Genomic DNA, 15,748 nt, shown 5'->3' with positions numbered 1-15,748 from the left:
TGCCTGCGGTTGTATCAAACACGCAGCCGCTGGCATCAAGGCCTCAGCAGCAAGCGAGCTCCCCGTCAAGTGCGGGGACACCGACTGCGACCAGTAAGACCTTCCCTCTCTTTCTCTCTTCTTATTTATTATGGGCATTACTGTTTTGGTTTTTCTGGCAGGATTCCATGAGTCAGAGGAGCATTCAGCTGGCGTAATGAAAGGAGACGGAGGCTTGTCTTAATCTCTATCTTAATAAAATTTGCTTTCTGAAATCTGAACTAAAGAAGATAATCTCGCTTGATCTTTTGGCTTTCTTAAAGTAGAGACTTGAGGTATGAAAACGATATGGACGCTCTCAATTTTCCTTGTTTTCAAGGATGATAAGAGACGATCCTGTACAATCTCCAAGTAGGCTGTCGCTTGAGAAGACAAACTGATGTGTATGATCCTTTATAAAATGAAAGTGGACTGTCTCGTTGTTTATCTCATCATGCCTTCGACTATGCTTGGAGGTGTTGTAATCCCACGGATTTGCCTTTCCATATTGGCTTGCCACCCTTAATAGAAAATAGAAAATTAAATAAATACAACAGGCTAAATATTCAATAAAACAAATAAATAAAAAAATAAGACGGGTTGTGAAAAGCCGATTTGGGCACGATTTTGAGGTGTCAAACTATGGCCACCAATGGAGTAACATGAGCTAAATGTAAGGTCCAATGAGAAACAAACCTTGAAGGGGAGGGGATGAATAGGTTTATTATTATTATTATTATTATTATTATTTTACTCCTTATGTTTAATTTTTATGTGTGTATTAGTTTTTTTTATTAATTCAATGTACAAAGTCAATTTTGTAGCTTATGCTTATGCATAGTGATCAGAGTACAATTAGAAGCAATCACATACAAACACACATAGGGTTTTTAGATGGTTCTCAATCCTTTGGGAGATTGCCAAGACATACTTCAAGATGTTTTAGCACTTTGGGAATCTACTAAGCTTGAGTCACCTTACGAGCAAATCACCTCTAAGACCAATTATATTGTTGCTAAAATAGGGGTCTTATGCTACTCTATTGCTCATAATAACCAACTAACAATAGCAGTTCCTCATTTAAATTTACTACAGTTAACTAGAAATACTATCCTAGATCCACACAGAGATTTTCCAATAACTCGTTACACAAACCTAGACCCACATAGATTTTTAGTAGCTCACTAGGCATACAACTTAGAACCATAAAGGGATTTTCCGTACCACCTACCTATTAAGGTCTTATGGCTCATTTAACATCGAATACAACTTCCCAACTTCTATTCCTCAATTGCAATAGCTTTTCTTAAACAATTTGGTGTAAAGACAGTCTTACCTACTCAATGATTAAACCACTTGCAAGGTTTACTGCCTCTCAATAGACAAGTTTTAACAATCAAAACACAACCCAATAGGTACACTACTCCTTAGTACCTACCCATGTAATCAATAACTTACAATAGTCCTTAATGATTTGATTTAAAAAAAATAGTCAACTCAATATAATCTTTAATTACTTGATTTGAAAATGTAGGCTTATTGTAAATATGGGATTGAGTTTTCAAACACAGGAATGAACACACAAAGATTCAATGTAATGAATAAATTCAAAGTATAGCAAGCAAGTAGTAATATGAACTTAATCAACCGAGTATGACTAAAATATATCAAAGGATATGCATGTTAATATTTTATTTGAAACCTTATGCCAAAAGTTCTATACTTAATAAATGTCATTTTCAAAAATTAGCATGTCAACATGAGATTTTAAAATAGAACAAGCTTCTAAATCAAGTGGTCGTCAATTACACAACTACTTACAATGCAATAGTTAAATCAAATAAATGTCAAAATTACTTGGTATACATTTATAAAATTGAGTTATAAGTATTCAATCATGATTTAAAAGATAAATACTAAAATACTTAGTTGAATGGTGAAAATTTTCAAATTTGGCTTCCTCTAAAGGCTTGGAGGAGGCAAAAATTTAGAAAATGAATATTAGGGCTTAGGAGACTTTTTTTTTACTATGGCAAAAAGGGTCAAGGGCAAGTTTGGGCTATATAGCACGATTTCTAGTATTGAAAAAGCTAACAACTATGAGTGGATGAAACTATTTTTGGCATTTAAAAAAAGGTTAAACTAGGTCTAAAAATTATGCAAAAGTGAACATGTTGTTAGGTCACCTACAATATTTGGAGACCTAAATCTTCTATATTTGATTATGATATTTAAAAAAATCAAATTTATGTAGAAAGTGATTGATTACTCTCCCTGTGGTCAATTTTTTTTGTTCAAATAGCTCAACTCTGTGAGTAAATGTAGTCGACTCATCCCATAGTGGTCGACTGCTTCTACCAAGTTTTGCTAATGATAGTGGTCGACTGCTTATCTTTATCTACCAAGTTTTGCTAATGATAGTGGTCGACTGCTTATCTTTATCTACCAAGTTTTGCTAATGATAGTGGTCAACTGCTTATCTTTATCTACCAAGTTTTGCTAATGATAGTGGTCAACTGCTTTTTTTTTCTATTTCTTCATATAGTCAACTCTTTTGCCTTATGGTCGACTTTTTTTTTTATTTCTTCATGTAGTTGACTACGTTATTTGTGGTCAACTCCTATTTACTGTATACCTCAATTCTTCATTTATCTTGGCAATGTGGTTGACTCCTTTTATCATTTTTAATCTCTTACATATTTTTGGGTTGACCATTCTAACATTTGGGCGAATAATCTTTAGCAAAACCTCTTCTTTCTCTTATCTAGTCAAACAGTGCTATAAGACTATTTTGACAATGTGTTTTCTAGAATGAATTGCTTACCAAACTCCCCCCATTTTTTGCATGAGCCATTTGGCCATATCATGGCCCATCAAATGTGTATGTAGTCAATAATCTTTTGGGGGGGGTGGGGGTGGGGTTTGAGTTAAAAACAATACCAAATGTATATCATTAGTACCTTAAGTGTTTGTTATCATAAAAATATTTCAAAAGGGATCTTAAGACCAATACTAAGGACTATGATGATGTTAATAGAGATAACCTAGGACTAGGAGATGGAGAATTCTCTACGTCTTTTATTCTTGATAAAGTTGGGTTTAAGGCTCATCCCAAAATAATTAGCCAAGATAGGAAGTCATTTTTCAACTTACTCAATATCTTTTTACTTATTAATCCTTATGAGACTACTTTTTACTCATGTATGTGCTCTTTTTGTGGCTCTTATATGTGTATAGTTTGGGTGAAGGCTCTGATACCAGCACCAACACCAGCTTTGATACCATGTGAAATTTGGGTCCAAGGTCTAATCCAAAATGACTTGTCAAATAAGGAAGTCTCTTTCCAATTAATAAACTCAAAATCTGTAAACTCATTAACTATGTGTCTAATGTTTAACATTTTCTTTCAAGTGTGGGCCGTCTTCGTGGCTCCTTCACGTACACAATTTGATTGGAGGTACATGCACGAGTATTTGCATTCACACCATGTGAACTTTGAATGAAAATCCATCCCAAAATGACAAGTAAGATAGAAAGACATCTTTCCCATTTGATAAACCAAAAATTTTAAACTCATTTATGTGGGGTTATTCTTTAACGCTTTGGACAATGTGAGTCCACAATGACATAATTGTGGGCTCTCCTCTAAGCTTTAAACTATTATTTGAGAGATTCTCCTCCCTTTTCATATTGGAGGGGGTACTTGGTTGTTGTCATCTCTTAGGTACGAGGGGGAATGCTCCTCGAGAAGATTTTTTTGTAGTTTGATAAGATCAAGGACATTATTTGATCATTGACTGTTATATGGAAAACATACATAGATGTACAAACTATGTTTGTAAATTCACTTGCAAATAAAAGAGTTTTTCCCAACATTTCACTATTGACAACTCTCTCTCTATATGATTGGATTATAGTTCAGTACTTTCTTAATGGTTTTTATATTATATATTCATGATTTGTAACTTTTCTTATTTGCTTTTCTTGTAAGATTAGGTTTTATTCCCTCATTATTTGTACCTTATGTTGTTCTTGAGGACTAGTTCCATGGGAGATTGATCCATTCAACTTCTCCATACGATTGAAAGGATAGACCTCCCGATGCTTCATGTGACCGACAAATCATAACTCGAGCTCACTCATAAAAACAAAGAAAAAAAACTTTATTTGTTTGAATTGTTTTAAAAGAAACTCCTACTTTTCCCTAATCATATTTAAAGTTCTCTATGGTGCTTTTTGGTTTTTAAATAAAATTAAAATACAAAATAAGGCTGAAATCATACCAATTCTCATGTCAAATCCGCAGTTGTGGAGCTCTCTATACTCCTGGCACAATGCACAGTGCTCACAATAGTAGTACACCAGGCAATCCTGGCAAGGTGCTTCTTCCAGATCAAACTGTTTTCGCAATTTCAGTCGATAGAAGCAGGAATACAACCAAGGGAATCCTGTCAATCCCATTAGAATGGCATATACTGCTCCACTCGTCACACATGCTGCACAAATAACAGATCGATTCATTTAAGCTTATGTAATTAAACCTTCTTCAGTCTGATATTATCAAACATAAACTTTCGTGCTTACTGGGAGATTTATTCGCTATTGCTACAATCTGCCCAAATGTGATGCAAGGGCAAACGAATGTAATAAAACCTTAAACAACAGAAAACATAAGCAAAAAATAAGATCCCGTTTAGTAAAACAATTCATCGAGAAACTTGAGATGGAAGGTGAGTGTGCCTACAATTGCCTGTATCATCAAAACAGTGCAAAGACCGGTTGACCACTGGTGAGAAGACCTATGAAAATAGAGATGCGAAGGGCTGGAGGAAGGGGTGTGTAGAGGAAGATTCGCAGAACCGGAGAAAGTAGTGTAGTAGGGTGAACTGGAGGTCTCTAAAATGACTTGAAAAGGTGGAGCTGCCACTGGGTACTGCTCCAGTGGGTATGACTCCGATGTGTGCGGACGAGAAGATTCAAAATACATTTCTGGGTTGAATGCAACAATAAGGGAGCTAGAACCTATTTGCGAGAGCTTCGATAATGGCGGAGTTCTTTGAAATAGATTTTCAAAAGAGAGAAGAAAGAAACAAACATGAGAGCACGCTCGTTTTTTTAAACGTTTGCAAAACCCATTTCTAGTTTAAGAAGTTGCCGACACAGTTTCAATGCAACTCATCGACATTGCAAAATGAGGACACTGGAATTTTGATGGTCTTTTTGATTGAATGGCTGCGTAAATGATTCTCATTGGCGAAGTGAAAAATACGAGAAAAAACTAACTTTCTCTCTCAGTAAATGGATTTTCTATTGAAAATTATGAAATTTGGAAAGAAAATAAAAGAGAGATAAATAAGATATTTTAGTTCTTATGCTTGTATATAATTTTAATTATTAATTATTTTCTTTTCCCTTTTCCTCATGGATTCAAACAAGAGACATAATATTTCTTTTGTTTTCTCTCTTATTTTTTATGGGCATCTAAACAAGAGAAAATTGATTTACTTCTGAGTCCTTGTAAATTGAATAGCAATCACACTAACAATTTGCTAATGGAAATCCAGCTAATTCTAACTTCTTCGTATCACGAGTACTATCCTTTCATTACTCTACGACTTTTACTAAGCCACCATTTCGTGAAATAATCACATTGGAAGATTCATGAATTTGGTATTGACTTTGATGTATTTCCTCTAATTTATGTAAAACAATTTCCGGTCTTGGCATCTAACACCATCAATTAGTAATAAATAAAGATATTGGTCAAGGATCTACAACATTGCAACTAACACAAAAAAATATAGAAAAGCTTATCTTCAGATAGAAATAAGAAGGAAGTTTATTGAAGCAAAGATCAACTTCAAACCACAATAGTTTATCAATTTATGACTAATGAATAAGATACATTCAATTGAAAAATGAGTTTGCTCTCTTGGCCTTTTGTGATTGATGAACATATTGGTTGAACAAATCCAATCAAAGGAAAAACCGTGGAAAAAAGGTGAAAATACTTTATTTTGTATTAAGTACACGTGTTTTTGCAAGAGGAAGGGAGATTTGCAGAGAAACCGGTTAGAGTATCTTCTCTTTGAAAAACTTATCCAATTTCTAAAGATTACTCTATAATGTAATTCACATCGACAACAAAGGATCTTTCAATAACAACTTTTATTTGGATGAAGAGTATTTGTTCAAAGGAAATTGGTCCAAAGTCTTCTGATGAGAGATAACTGTTTCATATGTTTCACACCAAATGGTTTTTCGTATTGGATCAACCTTCTCTCTTGTTCTATACCCTATATAAAATCAACCATGCCCGTCAAATGAACACAATACTATCTCATATATATAGAACTATTTAAAAAATTAGATTGGTGTAGATCTTACACTATAGGATAAGAAACATAAAGCTAATATAAAAATGAATAATTTAAACAAGTTATTTATATATTCATCCACAATTAGAGCCAATATATTTATTTGAACTTTAGGGAGGAAATTACAACTTACTATTCATGAAATGTAGTCTTTAAGAATTATAAAATTAATTAAAAATTTAATTATTCTAGGTAATGTAAATACTTATCCTAAAGTAAGTCTTATTAGTCCACATGACACTAATAAGAAATACAAAGTCTATAATGGCTTTTGAAGGAAAGAATTCAGTGTTTACACTGAAGTGGAGTCCTTAGAAAATAAATTAAAATAATATTATTTTATATTTAAAATTATAAATATTTATCCACAAATGGCCTCGATAAGTATACATTGAGAAAGAAACTGGAAATTTGTATTAAAATTGACTAATATATTATTTGAGCATAAAATAAATATAAATCAAAGAAAATAAATACTCCACTTTCACTACAACAAATTTGATGAAGTTGCTGCGGATACAGGCTGGAGGCCTCAAGAACTGTAACCGAATATAAACATATAAATCCATTAAAAAATTGATACAAATTTTCAAAAGATGCTGCTTCTTTCAGTATACCTACCAATGTGGAATCCATTACGCCATTAACTAAGCTGTCAACAGCTCTTATGACATACACTATACAAATTTGTGGAAAATGATTTTGAAGGTTACCCAATGATCAAATGCCTGACTCCTTCTCCTGTGCAGATAATCACTAACCCTTGATATCTTATGAGTAAACCATAGCCAAGGAGATGAAGCAAATAATTTATATTTCACCACCTTCCCTGCATGCAATTCCACAGAAAAATGAATTTGACAACCCAACAGCAAGAACAATATCATAAACTGAAATGCATGGGAGTGTGAAACTTTTCCAGCTATGATATTTTTTTATGGACAAAAAGAATGATTTTTCACTTTAAATCTTTCTTATAGTTTCTGTGAAATTTAAAAGTGTCTAACTGAATCTTAGTGGATAAAAGAACCAAGAGGATAATTTGTACTTTACTGGAATGCTAACAAGGCTATGCTTCACTGAAATGCTAATAAGGGCTATTTAGTGGTATTTCAATATTGAGAAGTACCTTATGTGTAATGGCAACAATTTAGGCAACAAGAAAATACACTTGTTAGCTACTTCATAAAGAAGACAGATAATCATTATATAAAAGTATATATTATATGCAAGGGCAAACTATTCTTGGGATGGCCAAGATGGTGAATGCATTTAACAAAACCAAATTTAAAAAAATTCAAATATCGGAAGATAAGAATAGCACCCTGTTCAAAAAGAAATCAAAACAGTGGATGCATACAAATGAAATCAAATACAGCTGTAATTCCAATTCAGCAGCGCATTTAAAGATACTAAAAAATTTGATGGAAGTAGCATCTACTTTCCAGAAAGAATTACCGGTCTTCCTTCATCAACAGCCAAGAGTGACAGCAAATAAAATGGCAATGCTGCTAATTTTAGTTGTGATAATCATTAAGCTATTACTCTTGAGGTAGTTCAAAAACCTTGTCTGTATGCATCTGTTCTAAACCTCTTTGCTACATGTCACAAATTGAGCAAACAGTTTAACAGCCTTATTGGCGACAAGTGTTTCTCACAACAGCTCTAATTCGAACCTAGATATCGTGAGCTTCTTTCACATCCAATGGTATTTTAACAGAGGGTTATATACATGCAAATGATACCTGAAATGATCTAATAAGACAGCAAGCTACATTCTTCCAAGTCCAGCTCCAAGTTTCCTAATCACCACATCATTGCAAGACAACCACTTTTGCTTCAAAAATTGACGTCAGGAAGTGGCATTTTCCAGTAATTCCACGAATTGAAGTCCTCCTAATAGCCCCAATGAAAAACCAATGCACTTGTCAATATTCAGAACGATACTATTAACTAACAAGAGAACCTGCAAAGGTAAAAATGTTCACAAAAAGAACACGGAAAACAAAAAACAACAAAATAACTCATTATTCTAAAAAAAAACAAAAAAGATAATCAACCTGTTCACTGGAATGTGTTACTGGAAACATGCCATGTACAAGGGAATGAAGAGAAGTATATGACTTTGTGTCCACCCATCTGTTTACAGCAACTTCACCCTGAAATTGGGGTGGAGAAGTGAGTGGATTCTAGCCGTTTCTACCAGGCATTTTGGTAAGAAAGAATTGCCAGTTGAATGTGCAAACAATACCTTAGGATTAATGATAAAGATTTTGCCTTTAGGAATTCCAACCTTAAGATAGCTAATCTCATCAGTATCTCTGTTACCAAAACCAGCATAAAATGGGTTGCAGTCAGATGGAAAGAGTGCCCTGATATCCTGGGATAAGAGAATAGAATGCATCAGAGGAGAAATGTAAACTGCATCCAACATGCCAGAACACGAAGACCTCATACTAGAATGTTGAAACCCTTTTACCCTGGTGAGACCTGAACCCAAGACCTCATACTAAAACATAAACAGCCCACCGCCTCACCCCTATGTGACCCTTGAACCAGAGGCCCATATCAATTCAGGTTCTACTCTTATCAACTTTTAACATCTAAATGTTGGTCATAATAAAAGGTTTTGCATGTTTAACATGCAAAGGAAGATGCATCAATTGAAAGAGCTAACAAGTGTTTCATCTATGAGAAACACCTTCAATTGGCAAATTCAGGTGAGCAACTACATCATATGCCATGTAAGCAAAATCTCGGTGACCTTATCCACCTTCTAATCACATTCATCTAATGGTGAGCATTGTTCAAGGAACAGTTAGTGAGAATGAAAAGAACAGTACCCAATTCTCAGAAGCTCATGGCAGACATTTTTAAATAACAGTAAGTCCAGGCACTCACCTCAAGGCATGCAATCTTGAATTCATGAGGAGCTCTCCTAATTACTGCAAAAGAAACACATGTACTTTTCTTATTCCAAGTTGAACCCTTTGTACACATGTCAGACACAGACAGGTTATTTTAATTGGCAACTACCACTTGTACACATATAAGATCAGACAGACAGATTACTTTAATTGGCAATGGGCAATAATCAAGATTCAAATAGCAATGTATCATATTTCTATGGTTGAAGTTATACAGTTAAGAAGTCGAGAAAAAGAAATGAACTGTATCACTTGTAACATATTGCTTTTTCTTTTCGAGGCATATTTTTTCTTTTTTCTTTTTGGACATCAATTTGAAGATTTGGTGTAATTTGAACCCAAAATTTTATCAACAACCATTACATGTGGCTGTATAAGATTGAAAGATTTGAATAAGCCAATTATCACCTTCTCTATACAGTGAAGGAAAAAGTCCATCAGGAGATATGACTACCGGTCCATCTGGCAACAACTTACCATCCTACAAAACCAAATAGAGCATTAGTTTTCTTCAGGAACTAGAGAATTAAGCATCAACAAATTAAGCGAAGCTATCCCAAATGAACTCTTTTCTCTTTAACTATGTTATTGGCTGCAAAACATTTTATCTAAGAAAGGCAACCACAAGTTTTGTTAAATATAAAACTACAATGACTCCATAAAAGACCTGTTTAAGATTGAACAGAAACTGCCTTGTGAGATACGCCTGAGCAATTGCACGTGCACTAAGGAATAGAAGCTGATACCCATTTTCCTGCAATGATAGACCAAGCAGGACATGCTACAACAAGTTCTAAATTATAAACAATAAAAGTTTACATTTACTAAAACATGAAAAGAGATGAGACATGAACCTTAATTGCTGAAAACAGATGTGCAACACCTGTCTGTGACCAATCTTTCCCAACCAATGGCATAAACTGGCCAAGAACATCTGACCTGTGACATACACGAGTAAAATCAAAAAGTTATGTTGTGTACATTACACACCATAGTAGCTGGCTAGTGCACATGCAGAACTTCTTCTCTCATGTCCAATCCTAGAATTTTGGCACTATTTCTCTCCTAGCTCTATGAAATCCGTCTATTCCCACAAAAGTGTTCGGTTCCTTCAAGACTTTTCTTTTTTTGGGGGTGGGTTGTAGGGAGACTTGTTGAGGAAAATAATTTTACAGACCACAACTGCCATTCATTTAGAATCTAAAAAGAATAAGTTACATAAAGGGATGGTGGATTTTATCCTTTACCATGATAGGAAAACTTTGAGACTCAGAGAAATGAAAACACTATTACTTCAAAGACTTCTGACACATTAAACCTTCAACTACCTGAGGCTTAACTGAATATCACGATGATAACTTTCTCCTCATCAAGTATAGAACTGGAAATTTCATTATACCAACTATCTCCTCATCAAGTATAGAACTGGCAATTTCATTACACCAACTATCACCTCATCAAGTATAGAACTGGCAATTTTGCTTATTGAAAAGAATAAGCACTAGGGTTCAAAGAAACAATGTCTTACTTGGTTATTGTTCCATCAACATCAGACACAACAATTCGAGTGTTCCACTTCCACAAATAAATTCTCGCATCTACCTGATAAAAAATACATCATATTAAAAATTCATGTTACCGAACTTTCTAGAAATCCACTCGATCAAGAAATAAATAAGCGAAACAACTGATAACCTGTTGCCTCCCAAGCATTGCAGTAGAAAAAGTGAAGGTTACAACATTACGTCCTTCCTTCAAATTCAAAGAAGCTAGTTGATCTGATGTGGGAACAAGAGATAGAACCTTCTTTTTTGTTGATTTTGTCTTAGATGTGATACTAACACTACTGGTTGATTGGTTTTCCCCAACATTCACATTCTTGAAGTTTGGGGGAGGTGAATCTGAAGACTTGGATTTTGACTTTCCAAAGTTAAAAGGCCATAGCCTCCAGCTCCCTCCAGAAGGCAGAGTTTCTCCTTCGTGAGGCTTTTCTAGTTCTTCTACAGTTATGGCGCCATTTGGTTCAAATATATGCCCCTGACCAAAGGAAACCATCCCTAAAATAATGGGGGCAGCTGATTCCCACGGGAAATAAAAGCCATTAATTCTAACCACTAGCAGATCATTCTTCACAATTGATGAGCCCAAAGAAGTACACTTCCTCAAGTCCAATTTCTCAGAATCAAATGCTTCAGAAGCAGCTTCAGCTCCCATCCCTTCAAATAGTAAGTGTCTACAAAGGGAAATTTCTGAAAATTTAAATAACAAGAATGGGTAAGGAAGACATATCTACACAAAGGGCAACTACATATGGTGCCCAGACAGATGGAGCTGACTAATGGACAACCCAAAACCCAAACCATTCATCCAGTAGCTTCCCATTGATGGTTCATGCTTGTAACATTACTAAGAAGAATAGTAAGTTTGTAAAATTTTCAATGAATGGAAATCCCCCCATCAAACTCCACTTGAAGTACGATAATAATATGAGTCAAGGGAGACAATGGGGTATTATACCATGATCCATCTACAAGATGCCCCTCTCATGAACAGCTCAGACAATTGAAAACTAGATTTTCATCTTTTATCCAGAATTAAATAAATGTAATGTGAACAAAGATGGACTTTATGTGCTCCAAGGATGTTAGCCTATAAGAAGCAAATGAGTAATTCTCTTACCAACAAGACCGTTGATTGGTACCAGTTTTTCTTCCTTCAGGTTCCGGCGATCACCATTTGCAACAACACCTTCAGTTATACGTTGGACCCCAGCTAAGTTGCTCTCTGATGCAGACAATTTCAAAGATCCTGATAAATCCTTCCCAAGCATGTTCCATTTAGACTTTTCAGAAGAATCAAATGATCGACTCAGAGGATGACGGGTATCAGCCCTTCCAACATCATGGGTCCAGTCCCAAATGTGAGGCAAAGACGCTACAAAATCTCCAGCTTCCCCCAAGGAGGCCCGTTTTCTTGGAATATTTATTGGACTGCCTTGTGTCCTCACATCTTCTGGTATGTTATCATGTGAATGTGACTCCTGACTAAGCTCCCCTGGAAATGTAGCTGAAGCATGAGATAATGGGGATTCAAAGGACTGATGACTTGAAGAAAAGGGAGAATCTTGGTTTTTACCACTAGAGTCATGTTCCGCCTCATCAATGTCATCTACTAAGTAAATATCAATCTCATCATTATGCACACTACCACTCACAACATTATCCATTTTGCTGAAAAGGAGTGGCTCCTCATTTAAATTCTTTAATGACAACAAATCAGGGTGTACAATTCCCTCATTGAGAGTACTGACATAAGATTCACAAGGACCAACAACTTCAGTTGAAAACTGAAACTCATGAATCCCAGTGTCATCCCTGATGTTCTCCATTTTCTGGATTTGATCCATTGTATTCCTAGGAGTGGAAAGAAAAAAAATGGCATCCGACTCAGGTTCATTGATTGAATCCAGTACCCGATCAGCCTCACTATTATCAGTGACAGTTGAAGATTTCACACGGACCACCCCCCCATCATCAGTGAAGAGTTGAGTAGAGGAAAAGCCTGTCAACTGGAATTCCGGTTGAGTCTCCACATTCTCTACTGGATCTGTTTCCAATGCCTTACTTGCCATATGTCCCTCAATTAGTGTGGTCTGTTGGATAACTTCCACTACCTCAGCTTCCAGAGGGTCAGAAATAGATCTAAGGTTGTCTGAAACATCAGTACTTTTTTCACAAAAATGTATTCCAGATTCAGGCAATTTATTAAATTCTGAAACTAGTTTATGGGGGCAGATTTCTACCATGTTAGGACTTTGTGAACAAGTCCTATTGGATAGTTCATTAGTACCTACAATTCCTTGGTCAGAGCTTTCTGTTGCTTCAAAATATATATAAGAAGAACCTCCTTCATTCTCCTCTTCAGATACTTTTTCATTGTCAACTTCCACAGCACTATTTTCTGGTGCCTGATTCTCCAGAGCAGTTTCACCTGTAACTGAGAAATCACATTCTTCCAAAAGGGAGACATCTAAAACAGGTTCATCAATTCTTAAAGGCAAAGAATTCACATTTTTTGTCTCATCGTTGTTTTCTAAGTTCATGCTATCCACACCTGTTACCTCACAACCAGGCATATTGTGTTCCAAATCATCATCTACCACTGGGCTTGGGACCACAGAAATACCCAAGCCTTCGGTCATATCAGCAACTTTCCTATCCTTATGGTCTTGAACCTGCCCAACAAGATTCTTATCCGCATCCACGCTTCCAACCAGCTTCACTTGACTCTTATCAGGCTCCTCAGATGGTTTGGATTCTCTCTTATCCCCTTTCCGTCGATCATTTTTAAGATTGGTTGACCATTTCACCTCCAAGAGATCAGCTGCAACCTCTGCACGCTCTAGGGAACTTACTCTTTCTACATCCTTCTCTCTGTATCTGCGACCGCTATCCTCCTTCATAGAGTTCCTAGTTAATACATTCCCCGTACCAATATCAATATGAGAGACTGCACTAGCATGTTCGTCATTGGTATTGAGGCTTTGGGTCTTTATTAATTTTCTATTCTCATCATTTTCATCTCCAGAAGAAGCAGAAGAGAATACGGAATCCCCATCTTCTCCTTCCACCTTGGTGAGAAAGTATGCTTCTCCTTTATGATCCAAGTACATGTGAAAATCAGCTTCAGTACCATTGATGCAAATCTTGACAATTTTTTCTTTTGTTTTCAACACTCCTTGGAATTTTCCAAACCTTACATACCACGGACTTGATTTGAAGCTCCCATCTTGCTGTTGAACAACTATAATGTCCACAGCCCCACCAAAAGGGTGAAAGGGACCCGAAACAGTGTAAACACCACGGGAAATGTAGCTACTTAACCTCTCCACAGCATACATTCTTTTAGTTTGCTTCTCTCAGGGACCTGAAATTGATATCTACTAACTCCCCATGAATCATGAACTCACTGAAATGTCTGAAACATATGCAGACCTTCAGATAGGAACTCAGCATAGAAAATTCGCATTCTTTCTACAAAGTTATGCGGGTAATTGATACACATCTAATTCATCATCCCTAAAGGACACTCTTCCCAAAAATTGATGAATGAAAGTCTTCTACAGAGAAAATGAAAAAGTATAAAGAGGCAAGCCCAACGAAAATAACAAAGGAAAAATACAAGTGAAAAACATAAATCAAGCAGAAGCTTGCTATTGGATTCAATGCAGCAAGTAAAATAAACACAACCGTAGTAAAACACGCAATACAATGCAGATTTGTACTCGAACGAAAAGTGTTCCAGAATAAATCCCCACCAGAGGTTTGATTTTTTTTATCTTGATTATAGAAGAAGATTATGTCTTGCATCGCCTAATTCCCTGATCACCAAATTAGAACTCCTATCACCACCCAAAAAAAAAAAAATGAAGCCAGATGAAGAAAACAAAAACGCCATCCCAATTAGAAGTATTTTGTTAAAAAAACAAAAATTCACAGGATTTAATGGGAAACGACTCAAACCAATCACGAATTCTTAATGCCACTACGAAATGGATTTCAATTGCCGCCTCAACCGCACAAACTTACGAGCCCCTGATCGCAGAACCCAACCAGAATCAACAAAACTGAATATTCCGTAAAACTTAAAATAAAATAAAACCACAAAAAATGCCCAGAAAATCCATCAAATTCATCAAATAAATGGAAAAACGCCACAAAGTTGCCCCACAAACCACGTCAGCTGCCAATAAAGAAAAAGAAACCAATCATACCCGAAATCATATTCGCATAAATCCGAAGAATGTTCGAAGAGATAACAATAGCACGCCAACAACTGAACTCAAACCGAAAATTTTGAAATGAAATGTCCTCGAATGCTTGACAAAGAGATCAACGTTAATTCCGTTCCCTCGCTCGAATCGGAGGCTACTTTTCCGTCTCTTTCTCGGGAAGGGAAACTCTCAAGAGACTGGGCCCACCTCAGGAACTATTCTGTTGTTGGGTGTGCGACTTGTAGGATCAAACGCGCTCAAACAATGTTCTGCCAACGTTTGATCCCGTGAGACGTACTTAATACGAGAGTCCATGAGAAGCCTAAAAATTTAGTAAATTCCCAAAAAAAAAAGAAAATTTATGGATTAGATATTGATTATTATTAAATTCATGATTTATGGATAAAAAATGATAAATCCACGATTCATAGTCTTTGTGACAAAAATGCCCATATTTCTAGCCCACTGGCTATTTGATAATATAGGATTATAATAGTGCATAACATAGAATTCTACGATAGAATAACTTAAAATTACTCTTTATTGTTTAATATAATATTGGAGAAAGACTGGGAACTGGGGTATTTTCGTCCCAAAAAACTAAGAATCATGATTTTAACATCTTGATCATGAATTATGAATTAATATATAAT

At 35.6% G+C, this 15,748-nt stretch overlaps 1 protein-coding gene across 4 annotated transcripts; it reads right to left on the bottom strand.

Moving 5' to 3' along the window:
• Positions 1 to 6,851: 6,851 nt before the first annotated feature.
• On the bottom strand, positions 6,852 to 15,187 carry LOC137936693 (phosphatidate phosphatase PAH2-like). Of its 4 annotated transcripts, XM_068781524.1 has the most exons (13): positions 15,096 to 15,187; positions 12,458 to 14,438; positions 12,002 to 12,376; positions 11,018 to 11,571; positions 10,851 to 10,924; positions 10,177 to 10,261; positions 9,990 to 10,103; positions 9,731 to 9,803; positions 9,297 to 9,340; positions 8,647 to 8,775; positions 8,456 to 8,554; positions 8,141 to 8,291; positions 6,852 to 7,224 (listed from the first exon to the last, which is right to left on the bottom strand). In XM_068781524.1, exons 2-12 carry the CDS (start codon positions 14,220 to 14,222, stop codon positions 8,235 to 8,237), a joined length of 3,369 nt encoding a protein of 1,122 aa, XP_068637625.1. In that variant the 5' UTR covers positions 14,223 to 14,438; positions 15,096 to 15,187; the 3' UTR covers positions 6,852 to 7,224; positions 8,141 to 8,234. The 4 variants fall into 4 exon arrangements, with proteins under 4 accessions (XP_068637625.1, XP_068637621.1, XP_068637624.1 ...); XM_068781520.1 differs by having other exon boundaries at positions 12,002 to 14,438; XM_068781523.1 differs by having other exon boundaries at positions 9,990 to 10,076; positions 12,002 to 14,438.
• Between the last annotated feature and the right edge of the window lie 561 nt (positions 15,188 to 15,748).

Source organism: Aristolochia californica, unplaced genomic scaffold (genome assembly GCF_029961685.1).
Source record: "Aristolochia californica isolate CCGP_79_NKW_82.1479 unplaced genomic scaffold, dmAriCali1.0.hap1 SCAF_7, whole genome shotgun sequence".
Taxonomy (NCBI): domain Eukaryota; kingdom Viridiplantae; phylum Streptophyta; class Magnoliopsida; order Piperales; family Aristolochiaceae; genus Aristolochia; species Aristolochia californica.
The sequence above is the reverse complement of the archived record's forward strand: the minus strand, read 5'-3'. Positions and strand labels throughout refer to the sequence as shown.